A 20,591-nucleotide genomic window follows, 5' to 3' on the forward strand; every position below is an offset into this window, starting at 1 on the left:
GGAGCTCACTCAGAGGGTAGTCCTGTAGTCTGATTGTCCAAGTTTTTCCCGATAATTAGTTAAATTCTTCCTTTTCTTAATTCCATCCCATTGCTCCTGATTAAATCCCCTGTAATTATTCCACTAATTACATCCCCTTTTAAATTCCTCCATCCTCGGTGTCTGCCCATCGTTTATTTTTAGACTGCCTCCTTTCCTCTCCAGACTCCGAAGCCCATTTCCCTACTGTGGCCGCACATTGATTAGGTCGGAATTCCTCATTCAAAGTTAAAAAAAAGAAATAAGAGCCCCAGCTGTGCCTGTGTCTTAATCCAACTGTTCCTGGTTCATTCTTTCTTCAGCAGAGCCATTTGGGATTCTTTGCTCTGAATTTTAGGTACATTGATATTAAAAGGACACGGTCGATTCATGGAAATAAGTAAGAAATTGAATCCAGCAATTCAACATTCTTTCTCTTAAGATATTAATGGATTTGGGCTAATTATCACAGTGACTGCTCATCTGAGGGAAAGCTACGTATTTTCCCTTCAGACATAAAATATTTCCTTGCCTAATTCTCAAGTCATCCCTACAGGCCTGAAAAGGTAGCCATTGCACAGTTTTTCTCCATGGGGTTCAGAAAACCAGTTCTTCAGGATGCCCTATTTTATCCTCAACGGTTGGCTCTTTTGGGGGAGGAGGGAAGGAGGGGTACCTTTCAGCAATACTCCCTTTTGATTTGAATAAGTTAATACTGTTCGCTGCAATATAAAATATAAACCCTACAAGCAATGGGAATGGAAAGAAGACTTTCCAAACATCCGCCCCCCGCTCCGCTTCTCCCTGGCCTAACATCCAGGTTTCCTTGCTGTCAAGATAGGGTACGTTCCACTGGTTTATGCTTCTTCTTAATACTAACGGCATTACTCTGTGCCAAGAATGGTGTCAAGTGCTGGGCTAGATACAAGATAATTAGTTTAGGCATAGATTCTGGCCCCCATGGAGCTCCCAGTCTAAGAGGGAGAGAGACCAGATATTTAATCCCCATTTTACAGATGCGGAAGCTGAGGAAGAGAGGTTTAGCGATTTGCCGGAGTTCACACAGCAAGCAGGTGGTAGAGCCAGGACTAGAAATCCTGGAGATCCCAGTCCCCAACTCTTTCTGTTAGGCCCCACGGTCTCCCCAACATATTAAGGGTCTAGTACAGTGCTCTGCACACAGTAAGCGCTCAATAAATATGATTGATTGATTAAGGGTCATGGCTAAGGCTGTCTCGTAGGTATTGTGGCTGAGGGTCATTTTGCTTCAGTGCACCTTTCAATGCCTCGATCATCACCCCCGGTGATAAACTATTCCATTTTGCCCTGTGCTTCTGCCCAAGGTCAAACGCACCCAGGAGCTCCGCCTTAAATTAAAATGACACCAGGAAAAAGAAAAATGCCGTCAGTGACATCCTCGGGCGTGCGTGATGGAAAAGAATGGGTGTTCGTGGTCAGTCAGGGATTGTTAATATCAAAAAATAAGGAAGTTTTCAAATTGTGATGTCTTCGTGTTTACAGAATGAACACATGACTCAGGCGTATTGTACACACTCTCAAGAGCAATGTCCTAACTTGATCCCTATTGTTTTCTTTGCATGAGAGGAAGGCTTCGGGATTTTTTTTTCATTTATAAAAACAGAGGAGAGATTTAAATATTTGCACTTCTATCTGTGCCATTTATTCCCCGGACTGCTGCTGCTTTTTGCATCACAAGATTGTTGGGGTTTTTTTGCTTTTGTTTTATAAGCGTCTGTTGATTTTTCATTTAGTTGTTTCTTCTGAGACAGAACTCTCTTGGCTGGCATGGACATCCTCAAAGAAGGGACTGAAAATAGATTTCACAGTCTCAGCAGCATATCTAGAAACACATTAGACTCCGGGATATCCCGATTTTTTAAAAATTGTATTTATTAAGCACTTAGCCACGTGCCAGACACAGTTCCAAGCACTGGGGTAGACACAAAGTAATCAGGTTGGATATAGTCCATGTCCCCCAAGGGACTCACAGTCTTAATCCCCATTTTAGAGCCCACGCCCGTGTTCTTTCCACTGGGCCTTGCTGCTTCTCTGCACAATTGATGGGTCTGTTTCACAGTGTTCACCCTTAAAAATTCTCCCTTGCTCTGCTTTTTCATCTGCTCTCTGTATTGCCTGGTGTTGGTTTTCATTCTGTCCCTGGTGATTCTGCTCTAACCCGAATTTCCGTCTAGAGGAGCCATCCAGTTCCCTCTTGCCACATACCAGATACGAGCTCGCACTTTGCCTTCATCTGTTTATTCCCAGGAAGCCTCGGCTCCGTCACGTTGCCTGACGAAAGACTTCACTTTACCCCCTGCCCCTCCTCAATGTTGGAGCCTCACCTCAGGTCACCCCTCAGCAGCTTTCGGGGTAATCTGCTGGCATTCATTTTCTCACTACCCCCGTGCTACGGCGAAACTCGTTGCCGTGAGCGTTTCTTGGTGGCATTCCAGAACTGCGTTGTAGTCGATCCTGCCTCGCTATTTGATGTTACTAGGGACATCTAGGTGAGAAATAGGATAAGTCGTACACTCAGTTCTACCTGAATGTGTTTTCACTGCGCATTTTGGATCAATGCAGTGGTACAATTAGAGGATCGTTCTTCCGATGGCATGATACGGTAATCATCATCATCAATTGTATTTATTGAGCACTTACTGTGTGCAGAGCACACAGTACAGAGTAATGAAACAATGGCAACGCCTGTGCACGTGGAGACCAACGTGGGCTTCCCAAACAAAGGCGTTCTGCAAGGACACAATCCTCCAATTGTAGGTTGACTGACTGTAGGAGGTAGGCTTACATTGACCAGAAAAAAGTTTGGTCACCTCAGCTACTCCATGGACCCACTGCTTGCTGCCACATTCATCCTACCCGCTGGCGACATCCCTAAGGGTCTCCCTGTGCTGTTGGGCTTTCAGGAGATGTATCTGGGAGTCACAAAAGCCGATCTTTAGTAAACATCATTACTTCTGGTTTGAAAAATGACAATCGCTCGTATTTACTGAGCGCTTTCCGTGTGCACAGAATACTGTAGTAAGCTCTTGGGAGAGTAATAGTAATGATGGCATTTGTTAAGCGCTTACTACGTGCAAAGCATCCTCATCAATCGTATTTATTGAGCGCTTGCTGTGTGCAGAGCACTGTACTAAGCGCTTGGGAAGTACAAGTCGGCAACATATAGAGACAGTCCCTACCCAACAGTGGGCTCACAGTCTAAAGCACTGTTCCAAGCGCTGGGGAGGATACAAGGTGATCAGGTTGTCCCACGTGGGGCTCACAGTCTTCATCCCCATTTTACAGATGAGGTAACTGAAGCATAGAGAAGTGAAGTGATTCGCCCGAAGTCACACAGCTGACAATTGGCGGAGCCGAGATTTGAACCCATGACCTCTGACTCCCAAGCCCGGGCTCTTTCCACTGAGCCACGCTGCTTCAGTATAGTATAACAGAGTCGGTAGAAGGCACATTTCCTCGGTAGAAAGGTTTCCTGCCCGCAATGAGCTTCCATTCTTCTTCTTCAAAATTATATGGAGAAGCAGCATGGCCTAGGAGGAAGAGCACAGGCCTGGAGTCAGAGGACTTGGGTTCTAATCCTGTCTCTGCCATGTAACTGCTGGGTGACTTTGGGCAAGTCACTCCTCTGTTCTTCAGTTTCCTCATCTATAAAATGGGGATTTGGTGCCTGTTCCCCCTCCTCCACTGTGACCCCTATGTGGGATGGGAACAAGGTCTAACCTGATTATCTTACATCCATCTCAGTGCTTAGTACAGTGCCCGGAACCTAGTAAACACTTAACAAATCCTGCAGCTGTTATTAAAGTTCTTTTCCTTAGGTATGTGTACATTCCCCCATTCCTTCCCGCTCTCTTTGCCACTTCTGAGTCACCCTCTCTGGTCCAGGTACTCTGGTTTTCCTCTCGTGTCTGCCCCTTCTCTTCCAGCTCGGTGGTAGGTTTACCCCAGAGCAGATTTGCAAGTCACTGCCACTTTGATGGACTCCCCTGGCTCGACGGCCGGATTGGGGCCAAGTGGACGCCAGCCCCGTGGCATTCAGAAGCGGCTTCACGCGTGGCCACCCTGAGATGTCTATCAGAGGTGTCAGGTGTGTCCTCGGCATTTACGACTACGGCACGGTCCAATCCCGTTACCTGGCCTTCACCCTCCCGCGCTGCCTCTCCAGCTTGTGCGTCACTAGATCATGCGCCGCTGCAGATCTGAATTCTGGGGCGGCATTTGGCCCTGGGTCACTGCTGAAGTCCTTAATTGTGCATTGAGATTCCCAGGGCACAGTCATCCTTGCAGCTCTCGAATGACAGATTCAAGGACTTTTGCTGACGTTAATCCTGGAGAAGCAGTGTTGTCTAGTGGATAATGCACAGGCTTGGGAGTCCTCCCGACTTGGCTTCTAAGCCCGGCTAGTCTTCTTGTAATCCTGGGCAAGTCACTTCACTTCTCTGTGCCTCAGTTACCTCATCTGTAGAACAGGGATTAAGATGTGAGCTCCATGCGGGACGGGACTCTGTCTGACATGCCTTGCCTGTATCCACTTTAGCGCTTAGTACATTGACTGGCCTATAATAAGCACTTAACAGATACCACGATGATGATGATTATTACTACCCTAAGGTGGATACATTTCCTAAAAGGAGCCCTATCGTGACCCGAGGTTCAGTTTCCACCTGGTGTCTTTAGAGATGGCTGAGATGAATGAATTGAACAAGAATGTTATCAGGTCTTTCCTTTTCCTCTTAGTCATTTCCCTGCTCCCCATCCACCTATAAAGGCTTCCAGTCACCAAGTATAGCAGATGGGCATGGTTCTGAGGCGCTCACCACATCACTTCAAGGAAATCATTGAACTGGGGCTCGGTTTCCCCATCTTTTAAATGGATTGTGCTACCCCACCAATCTCTTTAGCATCCACGTGTAAGTGACAGTTGTCAGTTTGTGTCGGCTTTCTCCCGTATTCGACGGCAAGCTCCCCGAGGAGCAGAGGTCATGTCATTTAAACAGTTACCACACAGCAAATTCCGTTCACTATCCCGATCCCATGGTATTATTGAACAATGACTGTCGGCCAGCTGATTATTTTCAACAGGAGAAAAAATATTTGCAAGGTCTAAGTGGTAGGAAGTTGAGAAACGTGACCATTTTGTTATTGGAAGGTGGAGAACCTGAATAATTGATAATTAATAATTAATTGATAATTGAATAATAATTTGAATAATTGATTCCTGTGATATGGGAGAGCACCATCCAGAGGCTGAGAAGTGCTGATTTCTAAGACTCTCCCAGGAAATCGCCGTTTCACCGGAGAGCAGTTGTAGCGAGCTTTCATATCGCAGCCTTGGCCTGCTGCCCCTCACAAATGATTTTAAAAGAACATGGAGCCTGCTCTTGTGTTGGCCAACCCTGTCCGGCCCTGGGTAAATTGTTTGGGAAGGAACAAAAGAAGGAGAAACTTAGCTCCCGGCCAGGGAGGCGTCCTGTGTATGCCGCTTATCTGGTTTGGCATCCATTCCGTGGTTGTGCTCCCATCTCTTTGAACTCAGGGAAACCTCAGGGACAGAGGGAGGGGCTGAAAGCCATACAAGGACCACTCTGTCACTTGCTGAAAATGATGGACCAGGTAGATTAGAATTAGCTGACTCTTTCCTCACCATTCCTCTTATGGTAATGAGGCAAATAAGGCAGCCAAACTGCTGGACACTGCCTAAGGATGTTAAAGATTCCATTATCCCCTGCAGAGAAATGTTGGTTTGTTTTTTATTTCAAAAAGAATGGACATCTCTTGAAATTATGAAGACAGCCAGGTACTTTGAGAAATGCAGGGTGCCTTTTGTTCTGGTGGAGCTAAGGACCACTGTAACCTGACTTTGCCAAAATACAATATTTCTGAGGAGAGGGAAGTAAAATGATTTCTATGGAAGGAGCAGAGAAACCTGTCTTTCAAGTGAATGAGATAGGCAAAATTTTCCTTCTTATTTTCTCACTAAGTCTGACTTTTCTTTCTTTCTCTCTGGCTTGCTCCTCTCTGTCTGTTCTCTGGGGGCAGGCCTTTTCTTCCCTTTCCTAATCTTAACTCTACCTTTCCTCACTCCTGTTTCCTCATTATGCATTCCAAAATTTGGGGCCCTCTTTTCATTTTACCAGTTCTCCCTTCCTCTTTTTTCTCTCCCTGTTAATTGCTTCCCCTTGCTAATTCCTATTATTACCTGCTCTTCTCCTCTCCTCTCTCCTCGTACCTTTCAGCTACTCCTTCTCATTCCCTATATCCTGCTCCTCCCAGCTCACCTCATCCCCCTTCCTCTCCGTTCAGTCTCTCTTTCTCATCACTGAGTCAGAAATGAGATCCAGGTCACCCTCCGCTCCCCTGTAATTTGGCAGTGACGAAGAGAGAGGCCTCTTCATTCGGATCCTGCCTAAAATCGAGAGGCTGTAAGCTTGTGGTGGGCAGAAAAGATGTCTGCCAACTCTGTTTTATTGAACCCTCCCAAGCATTTAGTACAGTGCAGTGCACGTAGTAAGCTCTCACTAAATACCATTGATGGATGGTTGTAAAAGACTCAGCAGGTGCTTGGGTCCTATTTGCCCCTCAGGGAATTCCCCTTTTTAATATGATCATTATTAAGCACTCTATTGTCAAGTTCTAAATGCTAATGTAGATACAAGTTAATTAAGCTGGACAAAGTCTCTATTCCACATGGGCCTCACAGTCTAAGTAGGAGGTAGAGAAGGCATTGCATTCCCATTGTACAGATGAGAGAAGTAAAGTGACTTAGCCAGGGTCACACAGCAGGTAACTGGCACAGCCAAGATTAGAACCCAGGTCCTCTGTCTCTCGGGCTGGGCTCTTTCCGCTGGGCCACGCTGCTCCTTTAAGCTGACACAGTCGCTGAAGTGGGAGCTAAAGCTTCTCTTTATTCTCCCACAGCTTTAGTATTTGTTGGAACAGGAGCAGGGAGACAGAAAGGAGGTGACTATTTTTAGCGTATCTGAAATCAAAGCGGGATTGTAAGGAATCCCTCTTTCCTCCTGTGTCTCCCTTTAGGGGCCTGAACCGGGACTCAGGCGTCCTCATCCCCTTGCAAATGGGTGGTTTCCTTCAGGGCAATGAAAAGAGCACCCTGCCCACCTTTGGTGAATATTAGTCAAGGAGTGGATACTTAAAAGCTGGCATTGGCTTTGTCATTCATTCATTGTCGTATTTGTTAAGCACTAACTATGTACAGAGCACTGTGCTTAGTGCTTGGGAAAGTACAGTACAACAATAAACAGTAACATTCCCTGCCCACAACGAGTTCACAGTCTAGGTGGGGGGAGACAGACATCAATACGAATAAATAAAATTACAGATGCATATATAAGTGCTGTGGGGCTGGGGGCGGGGGAAGAGCAAAGGGAGCAAGTCAGGGCGATGCAGAAGGGAGTGGGAAATGAGGAAAAGTGGGGCTCAGTCTGGGAAGGCCTCTTGGAAGAAATGTGCCGTCAATAAGGCTTTGAAGTTGGGGGGCAGTGGGAGTCATTGTCTGTTGGATTTGAGGAGGGTCTTGTCAGTTGACAAGAAACCTGTTGTGTGTGTGTGTGTGTGTGTGTGTGTGTGTTGGGGGAAACTGCTCAGGTTGTTGGTCCAGGGGGAAGAGCTCAGTCCTGAGCATCAGGAGACCTGGGTTCTCATCCCTGCCGGGGCCGAGTGTCATCAGTGGAGAAGGTTTCTGACCAAAGGACACTTAGGACAGTCCACTCGGGGAGACGGAGCAGGCATCGTGAAGAATAACTGGCTAATCTGGGCAACAGAGACCACAGCAGCTACCGACTGCTGAATCGTGGCGCTTCGGCCCCAACTGGGTCTGGTGGGTACAAATCCTCCACGTGTGCTTTGTAAGGTGCCGCACGATGGCCCATCCAATGGCTCACCGCACGCCGTGCTCTGTGGGGTGAGCGGGGAGGAGGGCAGCTGGGGGCAGGGGAGGGACCATCCACTCTCCCTGTCATTCAGTCCTTCCGTGCAGATTATTCATCCTGAATCGAAGGACCAAGTCTTGACAGGAGACTCCCATCAGCATGCGTGCGTACAGATGAAATCACCAACTTCCATAAACGTTTCCCACTAGGTCACGATAGGCCAGAACATCCGTGAGACATTTTCTCCGTGTGCTGCTAATTTACAGCAAGAGAATGTCTTTAGAAATATGCATCTTGGCTTAATTGAAAATCTGCCTAGCAATCGGCTTTTATTCTTGGCTTGCATAAAACCGTCTGACTAACTTGGTAAAGTGCCCACGGGGCAGAAAACTGAGTAATACCGGGTCTGTGGGTGGCCACGACCAAACACAAGTTTTGACCACAAGACTAGGTCTATATTCGCCTTGGTAATTACCGCGTGGCCTATTGCCGTTGTAAAACATATAGTTACCCCCTGTTCTGTGTTCACGATCGAGGCCGGGAGTTGAGGTGAAACTGTGGGCAGCTGCACTAAACTGAGTTGAGGGGGCGTTTGTGCGTGTGTATTCATGACCACACTTCAGATTATTCATTTCACCCTACCCTTTCAGCATATGTTGTTTGTAAGTAGTCCTCTTTTGAATATTTTGAAGAATTCGTATTTGTCCTCTTGCGTTCATTCTCTGGATCGGTTTAAGGGTCGTACTTTTAGTAACTTCAACATAGCCGTATTTTTCTATTTTTCTTAAAATGGTTTTGAAATCCAGTTCTAGTAAAAGGTTTAGCCTGTCCTTTAGTCACCAACCTTGCCCATCGTATATAAAAAGCTCTCGTTTACGGGAGTTTTCCTTTTTCTCCCTCCATGGGCACTTCTTTTCACTAGCCTGTGTCCTTGCAAATTGCCGTTCCCCTTCCTTCTGACAATTTGTCGAATTCAGCGTCAGTGTCTAAATTCCTGCGATTGGCCTTCTTTTCTTATGTATCTTCTTTCAGTTGCCAGTTCCCAACTTGTAAGTAAATTTAGCCAACCAATCAAGTGCTGGGCAAAGACCATCACAAAGCTTAAGACTTAAAGGCCAAAACGATAGGCAGAGAAACACGTTGAGTCATCACACGTACGGTATCTCCTAGCAGGCTGTGGTGTCTTACTCATCCTTTTCTAATCTATAATTACAAATGTGTGTGTTCTGCTGTGAGGTATTTATTTTCATTCAATCTTTTTTAAAAATTTCAGCCCGTTCCCCCAATCTGTTAGAATTTCCCCGTGTGTTAATCCCAACCTCCAAAATCGACCCATCAGCCAATCAATCAGTGGAATTTAATGAGTGCTTGCTTTGCGCAGAGCACTGTGCTAGGTACTTGGGAAGAGTACAATACTCATCCAAGTTGGTAGACGTGATTCCTTCCCACAAGGAGCTTAGAGAATAGAGGACCTCGGCACTGTTCCCGAATTTAATTACATGTTCTGCATTGCACCAGTGTGATTTTCAATGGACTCTTTAAAGTGATGTTTTCAATATTTTTAAATTTTAAATAGACCAAGGGCGGGTCCTCTTTTGAATATTTTGCAGAATTCGGATTTGTCCTCTTGCATTCATTGTCTGGATCGGTTTAAGGGTCGTACTTTTAGTAACTTCAGCATAGCCATATTTTTCTATTTTTCTTAAAATGGTTTTGAAATCCAGTTCTAGTAAAAGGTTTAGCCTGTCCTTTAGTCACCAACCTTGCCCATCGTATTAAAAAGCTCTCATTTACGGGAGTTTTCCTTTTTCTCCCTCCTCGGGCACTTCTTTTCACTAGCCTGTGTCCTTGCAAATTGCCATTCCCCTTCCTTCCTTCTGACAATTTGTCGAATTGTATATATGTATATGTGTTTGTACATATTTATTACTCTATTTATTTATTTTACTTGTACATATCTATTTTGTTAATATGTTTGGTTTTGTTCTCTGTCTCCCCCTTCTAGACTGTGAGCCCACTGTTGGGTAGGGACTGTCTCTATATGTTGCCAAGTTGTACTTCCCAAGCACTTAGTACAGTGCTCTGCACACAGTAAGAGCTCAATAAATACGATTGATTGATTGATTGATTCATTGATTGAATTCAGCATCAGTGTCTAAATTCCTGGGACTGGCCTTCTTTTCTTATGTATCTTCTTTCAGTTGCCAGTTCCCAACTTGTTCGTCTGGCCACTCCCTGGCCTATCAACTATTAGGCATCTGCTTACGATTAAGGCTTTCAGTGAAGTCTGAAGCAAAGATATCATTGAGAATTTCAGCCTTTCCTCTGTAATCTGTTAAATAGTGGGTCTAATCTGTAAATGGTGGGTCTTTTCTTTATCTCAACCGTATTTTCCCCGTCTGGAAATTTATCAAACGTGTTCTTGTTTCTTTCCACACCCTTTGAACTGCATTTGGCTCTCCCATGAATTGGCATGAATGGGAAAAGTGCTTTGGCATCAAACGGGAATTGTTAGTGTTTTCTGCCTTTGGGATTTTTCCCATCCCTATCATTATTTTGCAATTCCAGTCGCCCCTTTACAATGTCTTAGGTCGAATGTATTGATTGAATTCCGGCTTTTAAAAATATTCTGTCCCCTCACAGTGAGCAAATAGCTTTCCGCTGAAAAATATTTTTGGCTTCTAGAAAAGGCTAGCTACCTACATTTCCTCTTCCCTTGAGTTTCTCTGTCAATGGGCTATAACTCATCACTGAGGGCATTCTTCCTCTTTCTCAGTTTTGAGAGCCATTTCCTTTCGTGATCATTCCTCCCGGTTGTCACCTCCAATTTCCAACTTCCCCAATCATCCTTCCTTGTTGGTGGGTATTATATTTGCATCGCTGTGTCTTGCTTCCCCCGCCCTCCCAAATGAAATGGATGCCCCGAGAGCTTTTGCATTTTTTCCCTTCCTATGTCACCAAGAGCCAACCAAAGCTAAGATTGTTTCAGCATTTTATTCTAAATGTAACCATTGTTGCTCCTCTGGTGATCTCTGGTTTGGGAGTGAGTTGGTTCCCGGGAAATGGTTCAGGGCGGAAAACTCTGAAAGAAACACCGCCCTCTGAAAATTGCTGCTGGCAATTTGTATTGGAACTGAGCTGCATTCTTGACCACTCTTTTTAACATATTTTATTTTCCTTCACTCAGATTCGATGTCTAGTTGCAGGTTAGTGTTATTACTATTGCCATTAATTAAACATGCACCGTGTGAGGCACCGTACAGTGGATTGAGGAAACATACAAGGAAATGAATCAAGACTTGGTTGCTGGCATGTAAAGAATTCACAATCTAAGTTAGGAATGGTGGGGAAAGCACAACAAAAAAAAAAATAGGATGCCCGCCCGTTGAACTCAAGACAAAGCTCAGGCGTAATGGTAGCCACTGGATTGTAAGCTTCTTGAGGGTAAGGATTCTGTTGTCCCTGAACCGCAACTTGGTACACTGCTCGAGAAGCAGCATGGCTCAGTGGAAGGATCACAGGCTTGGGAGTCCGAGGTCGTGGGTACTAATCCCAGCTCTGCCACTTGTCAGATGTGTGACTTTGGGCAAATCACTTAACTTCTCTGAGCCTCAGTTCCCTCATCTGTATAATGGGGATTAAGACAGTGAGCCCCAAGTGGGACAACCTGATTACCTTGTATCCCCCTCCCCCAGCGCTTAGAACAGTGCTTGGCACATAGTAAGTGCTTAACAAATACCATCACTATTATCATCACTCCGCACCCAGTAGTTCTCGGTAATGCTGTTGTTTGATTGATTGATCAGTAGGAAGAAAAAAAAATGTTTGAGTATAGTTGCCCAGGGCTCCTCAGCCCTCCTGACCAAGTGTTCCCAGTCCCAAATGGCTGCAACCTTGAAGATTGGGATGGTTAGTACTCAAAGTGTTGGCTGGGAACAATGCATTCCCTGGAAAGGGAACAGGCCCAGGCACCAGTAACTCTCTCTCTCCCTCCCCGTTTTTTTTAAAGTCAAATTAGCATCAGAAATTGTCTTATTAAGATGCTTATGAAAATTATGATTCTCTTCACAAGCCCCCGACACTTGGTGTTATTGCCACATTGGATATTGGGTCTGTCTCCCCCTTCGAAACTGTAAGCCCATTGTTGGGTAGGGATTCTCTCTATCTGTTGCCAAATTGTACTTTCCAAGTGCTTAGTTCAGTGCTCTGCACAGAATAAGCGCTCAATAAATACGATGGAATGAATGAATGAGGAGGAGGAGCAGGAATGACTTTATTTTGTGGCTCTTTTGTCATAGATGGTCTCCAAGAAGATTCAGCGGTTGGTGAAACAGAGGACCAAGTAGATGAGGATATGATTGTGACCCAAAGCCAGACCAATTTTATCTGTCCCATCACTCAGGTATTTTGTACTTCTTAAAAAAAAAAAAAGTGATCTTTGAGTGGCTTCTCCAGCAGAATGCCCAAAACGCTTTCTCATTTGAATGTAAATTTTAGGAGAGGGACCAAAGAGATGCAGGTGGAATGACGCCCGCGGTTGGGTAGGGACCGTCTTTATATGTTGCCAACTTGTACTTCCCAAGCGCTTAGTACAGTGCTCTGCACACAGTAAGCGCTCAGTAAATACGATTGAATGAATGAATGAATGACGTGGTTAAAGAGAAGACCGACAGGTGGGCCAAAATAGCTGCCAGATTGGCAGCCACTGGGCTGGAGAGAATTTGCGGGCTACTGGTCAACCATGAGATGTACTAGGAACAACCTCATGATTTGCAGAGTGGCCACAATTGACGCCACCTGCTCTCCCGGATCTGGGTGTCTTTGCAGCTTGCTTTAATAAATATTATCTGTAAGTAGAGAGAACAGGAATCTAGACGTAGAAATCCTGTCACGGCATTCGGAAAGCACAAATCCTGATGGCGGTCATTCGGCCAGCTCGCCGAAAAGGGTCCAGGCGTTGGGTTCTCTGACTGTGATCTCCTTGGTTCCAGCTGGAAATGAAGAAGCCAGTGAAAAATAAAGTATGTGGCCACACCTATGAAGAGGAAGCCATTAAAAAAATGATCCAGTCGAAACACAAGCGAAAGAAAAAGGCCTGGTGAGTATTAAAGAATGAGACAAAAGCTACCGTCCTTCCTCCTGGCGTACCAAATCAGAAGAAGTTTTGTTCAGGGAAATGTTTTTCCGTTGGCAGAGTGAAAGGAAGGGATACTTAAAAGTCTGCCCTGATGACATCCTCTTCATTAGCAATGTAAACATGGAAGCTAACTTTCTGCAAAAACAATGAGGGGGGTGGGGTGGGAGAGGAATTTTGTAAGTTGTTCAGGAAGGATATGGGAAAGGAATGCGTGATTCAGCCGTACCTGCAAAAATGCAAAAAGAAAGAAGAAAATCCTAGTTTTAGCATTTTAAAATACTAGGCAAATGCCTTTTCGTTAAGTTGATTTTCAGGGTGTTTTTATGCCTCAAATGTAGCTAAAATTCCCTCCAATTCCCTGAAGCTTAAATTTGGGCCTGACAGTATGAGGCCAAACTCTCTCTACTGCTCAGAAGGTGTTTCGATTTTCACAGAACTATGTGCGGCTGCCATCTCGTACTTGACCGCGATAAATTGGGTAGAACAGGTGTCATGTTCAAGGGGTGTGTGGGAATCCCTCCCAGAAGAGCCTTCACATTTTAAAATGACCTCCAATGGTCATTGGTGAATGGTCCTACCAATTCAGAAATGTAGGAATTCCAAGACACCCAGGCTGGATTAAATCTGCCATTTTCCCTTGTCCCATAACGTCCCTCTTGGCTATCCACCTGAAACTCACCTCTCTACTTTTTTTTAATCTGGTGAGACGGAGCCAAGATAATAGGAGAGTGGCTGACTGAGTCAAACCTAGAAGGCTTTCTGTGGAAGATGGGGGTGAAATAATAATAATAATGATAGTATTTGTGAAGCACTTAAAGGATGCCGTGAAATGTGCTGGGTACCGGGGTAGGTAGCAGGAGAACGGGTGTCTTTTTTCATTTTTACAAATGAGGCGACCGTGGCACAGAGAAGTGAAGTGACTTGCCCAAGGTCACAAAACAGGCAGGTGACAGAGCCAGGGATAGAAACCGGCCTTCCTGACTCCTGACCCAGGCTCCTGCTGTGTACCTGTGTGTCATCATCATCATCATCATCAATCGTATTTACTGAGCGCTTACTGTGTGCAGAGCACTGTACTAAGCGCTTGGGAAGTACAAATTGGCAACATATAGAGACAGTCCCTACCCACCAGTGGGCTCACAGTCTAAAAGGGGGAGACAAGTGCTTGTTGTCTGCTCTGTGGTAATCAATCAGCGGAATTTACTGAGCACCTTGTGGGCGCAGGGGACTGTACTCAGAGTAGAACCGAGGTCTCTTGACTTCCAAGCCTGTGGACTTTCCCGTAGACGACACAGCTTCCTTAAATCTGCCCCGTAAACCCTATGGCCTAGTTCTGCTGCGGGCCTGTCCCCCCTTTGAGGCACACACGGATGCCCCTGCAGAGGCACAGGTGGCTCAAGAGTTAGCATTCGATCCCCCTCCCCTCACTGTAAATGATCCTTTTGATTTCTTGGGCTCCCTTTGCTCCTTGAACTGCCTCTGGTCTTGACAGCGACCAGAGAGAACTGAGTAATACAGAGAACGCTAATAATACCTGTCATTAGGTGAAGGATTTTCCCTTGACACTACTGGATGACTTTTCTTGGAAATCGTAATCGTTTTAGGCCCTTGGTCCCCATCAGTTTGACTTCTGGGAAATGTACGTAGAAGTTCCTCCTGAAATAGCTCGCAGTGCTTTGGTTGCCCGGAGTGTATTAAGGGCTAAAGAAAATTTCCCTCCCCGTCTTCTAGATCATCCAGTGGGAAAAGGAGCAGTCCTTTGGGCAGCAGAACCCTATTAGAGGAGCACCATAATGTGGCTTCACTTTTGAGTCTCTCCTTGAACTTCACCATAGCATTCAGTCACAACAGAACATCTGGGGCTCTTAGTCCCCAATACGTAAAGTGGCGGAGTGCTGAACCTTGGAGATATTTTAATAGTAATAGTAATAATGATGGCATTTATTAAGCGCTTACTATGTGCGAAGCACTAATCTAAGCGCTGGGGAGGTTACAAGGTGATCGGGTTGGCCCACGGGGGGCTCACAGTCTTAATCCCCAGTTTACAGATGAGGTAGCTGAGGCACAGAGAAGTGAAGTGACTTGCCCAAAGTCACACAGCTGACAATTGGCAGAGCTGGGATTTGAACCCATGAACTCGGACTCCAAAGCCTGTGCCCTTTCCACTGAGCCACGTAATGGACACCAGACCTCTTCTCACAAGGCACCTCAGGAAGTCATAGGAATTATAGGTCGCACCGCTTGGTCTTTGGGGAGTTGGGGCTTCCGCCTCTGTCTTTTCGTTGACCAGGCCAGCCAAGGGCCGTCAAACTATCCCGTCTGTTTAGTCCAGAACCCGTGGATTTAAGCGAAGTTTCCAGAACCCTTTGCCAGACACAAGCTCCTGGGGCTTCGGTTTTGCGTCCAGCCTCACTGGAGCCTGGGCCCGCACGGGCCTGCCGGCTTTCTAATGCACGCGGAAAGGGACAGACACGGGAGCATATGTGAACTTTCCACTTGTCTGAGTTTCTGGGTAGCTCTCGAGTGGTCCTCCTCCACGGAGTGACCTTAGTTCAGACCCAGGGCCCCTCCACAGCCTGCAAATTCAGAGGGACACAAGACCTTGCCCGGTGTCCCACAGTAGACAATTGGCGGAGCTGGGATTAGAACCCAAGTCCTTCTGACTCTCCGTCCCGTGCTGTATTCACTAGGTCACAGGGCTTTTAGGCGCCGCTCCGAGAAGTACAGTAGTGTCCCAGAGGGACAGTGTGGGAAGTCTGTGTCTCCGTAGAATGTGGCCTAAAGAATCCCTCAGGCTCTGGTTTGTACATATTTATTACTCTATTTGCTTATCTATTTATTTTACTTGTACATATCTATTCTATTTATTTTATTTTGTTAGTATGTTTGGTTTTGTTCTCTGTCTCCCCCTTTTAGACTGTGAGCCCACTATTGGGTAGGGACCGTCTCTATATGTTGCCAACTTGTACTTCCCAAGCGCTTAGTACAGTGCTCTGCACACAGTAAGCGCTCAATAAATACGATTGATGATGACGATGAGGGTTGAAGTAGTGAGCCGGCACGGGCCGGGGAATTAGAAGGTGCTGGGCTGTAATCCTGGCTCCTCCACTTGTCCATTGTGTGAAATTGGGCGCGGTCTCGTGTCTGTAAGAGGAACGGCCTTGTTTAGTGGTACATTGTATTATAATAATTTATTCTCTTTGGTAAAAAGTACCGGATTTTCTAAAACTGCTGTGGCATTCCTCTGGGTTGAATATATATATATATATATATATATATATATATATATATATATTTATATATGTGTGTGTGTGTGTGTGTGTGCGCGCACGCCTGCTTCTATATTTGTATGTATATAGAGGCGCACACATACACACATTTACTTACCTAGCCAAAGCGACACCTGTCTTTTTTTCCCCCACATTCAGAACCTCTCCTCATGCAACTGAGCGTAAATGCCTTATGCCAGTATCAGTCCACTAAAGTTAAATTGAATGTGCCGTCACCTCTATCTCCCAGTGTGGTCAAACCCATTGGGTGTGTCTCAGAACACTCTCCTTTTTACTAATTGAAGCCCTCTGATGTCATCAGGAAGTCTCCACCACCTCCCTGTCCACTTCCCTATCCAAAAGATTATTCACCGTCTGGATGTGAGCTTGAGGCTTGTATCCATTGTCACACGCAGGGGAAGAAAAACTGAGCGTGCCGTCTTACGACTGCACATTGGGTCCATTTATGAAACGTATTTTAGCAGGAAGCGTGTCTGTTTCTCAGATCAGCAAAAGGGAGAGAAATTCATAATTCATAATCTTTTATTCTCACCGGCTCCTCTTTCATCCCAGCAAGAGGCAAACCCAGGGGTCTGCTGGTTAGATCATTTGTCTAGTCTCCCCTCCCCCAGAAAGAGCAGCATGCAAAACGTGCCGGGCAGATGAATACAGAACGCATCCTATTTTTAAAGATCTCTGGGGTGTTTCAGCTGCCACCTTGCCCAGCTTCTGACACCAGAGTCTCCATGCCCCTTTATCGAGGCTTCCCTGATGCTCCACGCTCGTACAAGTATTTTGCTGCCACCACCCCATGACTTTTCGATTTGGTCCCCCACAAAAGGCCTGGGAAGACTTCAGGGTCCTCCTCGCCAGTCTTGCACCCCAAGGACAAGCTGCTGAGGAGTGAAGAGAATGCCCACGCATGCCAACCCCAACGCTGTGCCCGAAATCTGCCTCAAACAGCAGGTTTCACACTCACTACTCACTCAGCCTCTCTCTTCAGTTACAACAGACGGCTAGAATTTGCCAGAGGTTTCAACAACAACCGTATTCGTACAACAAAATTTTAAATTTGATCCCGAAGAACTTGTTTTTAATTCAAACCCAGGAGACACTGCCGCTCTGAGACACTGCTGTACTTCTCGTAGCGGCGCCTAGAAGCAGTGTGATCTAGTGGCTAGAGCCTGGGCGCCAGAAGGACTTGGGTTCTAATCCCGGCCCCGCCACTTGTCTGCTGTGTCACACTGGGCAAGTCACTCAACTTCTCCGTGTCTGTTACCTCATCTGTACAATGGGGATTAAGGCAGTGAGTCCCATGTGGGGCGGGGACTGTGTCCACCCTGATTAACTTGTATCTACCCCAGGACTTAGTACACTGCCTGGCACATAGCAAGTGCCTAACAAATACCATTTAAAAAAAAAAAAGCTCCCATCTGGGACCATAATCCACAGGTCCATCCTTGGTAATTCCACTTCCTCACATCCGTCCCCTCCTCCTTGACGCACTGTGGGGCTTCTGTCTATTTGCCTAGCTTCTGTTCCTTTCCCAGCTCCTCCCCTGCATTTGGCCACGGCTCAACACATGTCACCGGGTATACGATCGACGTGCCACTCACATCAGCTTTCCCTCTGGGAGGGACCCCGAGGAGGGAGCCGTTTCTCTACTTTATACCTTGGGCCTTTTTCCCCCGCTTTCTGTGTATCTGTATCTTTCTGTATCTCAGTCAATCAATCAATCAATCGTATTTATTGAGCACTACTGTGTGCAGAGCACTGTACTAAGCGCTTGGGAAGTGCAAGTTGGCAACATATAGAGACAGTCCCTACCCAACAGTGGGCTCGCCACCAACCTCTCACCCATTTCCTGCCTCTGGCCCGGAGTGCCCTCCGTTCCTTACATCTGACAGAAAGTTAATCTCCCCCTCCCTTCAAAGCCTTATTGAAGGCCCATCTCCTCCAAGAAGCCTTCCCTGATTAAGCCCTCCTGTCCTCTTCTCCCACTCCCTTCTGTGCCTCCATAACTTGTTCCCTTTATTCATCCCCCCTCCCGGCCCCCCAGCATTTATGTACATATCCCTCATTTATATTTATTTATATTTAGTAATACATATCTATTCTATTTACATATCTACTCTATTTTATTTTGTTAGTATGTTTGGTTTTGTTCTCTGTCTCCCCCTTTTAGACTGTGAGCCCACTGTTGGGTATTATTATTATCTCTATATGTTGCCAACTTGCACTTCCCAAACGTTTAGTACAGTGCTCTGCACACAGTAAGCGCTCAATAAATACGATTGATTGATTGATTTTTTTCTATTAATGCCTGTCTCCCCTTCTAGACTGTAAGCTCGTTATGGGCAGGGAACATGTCCACCAGCTCTGTTCTATCGTACACTCCCAAGCGCTTAGTACAGTGCTCTGCACACAGTAAGGGCTCAATAAGTAAGACTGACTGACTGTGTAGGAGAGGCCAAGCCTGCTAGCTGCCACTCGTCTCGGAATAAGAACCCACCAAACTTTTATAACTTGATTCAGTTTGGACATTTCACTGAGAAACGCTTTTCAGTTGTGAGCCCTAAATTTAGGATACAGTGCAAATATGAAGTAGTAAATTCGTTCTCCTCCTTCTAAACTGTGAGCCCACTGTCGGGTAGAAACCGTCTCTATATGTTGCCAACTTGTACTTCCCAAGCGCTCAGTACAGTGCTCTGCACACAGTAAGCGCTCAATAAATACGATTGAATGAATGAATGAATGAGATATGACTGTTAAGTAAATTAATTCTCTAATGATAATTCTTATTTGATCTTTTTTTCCCCCCCGAACAGGTGTCCTAAAATTGGCTGCAGCCACTCGGATGTAAAGTTGTCGGATCTTGTGCCAAACCTGGCTCTTAGAAGAGAGATGGAGAGTAGCAATAAAAGAGTGAGTGACAGTCAGAGTAAATAAAGCTGAAGGGCAACGGTGTCTATTCTTGCTGCAAAGAAAACCTGCTGGAGATTGTACGAGAGCAAATGCTCATTTTAAACCACTTGGAAAACTTGTTACTTAAAACATTTCATTTGTAGGAACAATCGAGGATGTCAGGTGTTGAGTGATGATTTTGTTCTGCTCTGTTTTATTTAGCAAATAAAATGCATTTTGCTTCACTGAAGTTTTTGTGGAGGCTTGTATCTTCATTTTATGAATTTTACGAAAGCTAAAGGTTTATTTATTGCCATTGTTTTGTATTTCAAATTCCTCAGGCAATTTTTCTTGCATTTTTTTCATAGCAAAATTTCAGATTCTTATAATTAAAGCTTTCATTTCGGCAACATGGTAAAGGATAGTAGTAAGATAACGGGATAATACAATGTTCTTTCAAGAAGAACACAGAGAAGCAGTGTGGTCTGGGGTCAGAAGGACCTGGTTCTATTCTCAAACCCTCCACTTCTCTGTTGCTGGGTGACCTTGGACAAGTCACTTCACTTCTCTGTGCCTCAGTTACCTCATCTGTAAAGTGGGGGTTAAGACTGTGAGCCCCAGGTGAGATAGTGACTGTGCCCAACCTGATTAGCTTGTGTCTATCCCAGCACTTAGTGTACAGTGCCCAGTACATGGTAAGTGCTTAACAAATATGCCCCCGAAAAAATGAAGAATCAATCAATCAATCAATCGTATTTATTGAGCTCTTACTGTGCGCAGAGCACTGTACTAAGCACTTGGGAAGTACAAGTTGGCAACATATAGGGACAGTCCCTACCCAACAATGGGCTCACAGTCTAAAAGACTGTGAAAAGCAGAAGAAGAAAAGCAGAGAAGCAGCGTGGCTCAGTGGAAAGAGCCCGGGCTTTGCAGTCAGAGGTCATGGGTTCAAATCCCGGCTCCGCCAATTGTCAGCTGGGTGACTTTGGGCAAGTCACTTAACTTCTCTGTGTCTCAGTTCCCTCATCTGTAAAATGGGGATTAAGACTGTGAGCCCCACGTGGGACAACCTGATCACCTTGTATCCCCCCAGCACTTAGAACAGTGCTTTGCACATAGTAAGCGCTTAACAAGTACCATCATCATTATTATTATTAAAATTACCCCTATAATGTTTATTGTGAATTGCCTATTGGAAACAGAATGGTTCTGGAGTCATAAGGCCTGGATTCTAGACCGACTATACTAGTAGCCTGCTGTTGAGAAGTCGCTTAGCCCCTTTGGGCTTCGATTTCCTTATCTATAAAATTGGGATAACTTCTGCCTCTCCCTATC

At 45.6% G+C, this 20,591-nt stretch overlaps 1 protein-coding gene across 1 annotated transcript in view; it reads left to right on the forward strand.

The window, feature by feature from the left end:
- The window catches only part of NSMCE2 (NSE2 (MMS21) homolog, SMC5-SMC6 complex SUMO ligase), a 185,496-nt gene extending 165,990 nt beyond the window's left edge, over nucleotides 1-19,506 (forward strand). The window contains exons 5-7 of the mRNA XM_038760457.1: nucleotides 12,245-12,348; nucleotides 12,938-13,044; nucleotides 19,181-19,506. Of these exons, the coding sequence (XP_038616385.1) occupies nucleotides 12,245-12,348; nucleotides 12,938-13,044; nucleotides 19,181-19,301 (332 nt within the window). The 3' untranslated portion in view covers nucleotides 19,302-19,506. The remainder of the gene's footprint in view (nucleotides 1-12,244; nucleotides 12,349-12,937; nucleotides 13,045-19,180) is intronic.
- Nucleotides 19,507-20,591: the final 1,085 nt, after the last annotated feature.

Source organism: Tachyglossus aculeatus, chromosome 18, assembly GCF_015852505.1.
Source record: "Tachyglossus aculeatus isolate mTacAcu1 chromosome 18, mTacAcu1.pri, whole genome shotgun sequence".
Classification (NCBI taxonomy): domain Eukaryota; kingdom Metazoa; phylum Chordata; class Mammalia; order Monotremata; family Tachyglossidae; genus Tachyglossus; species Tachyglossus aculeatus.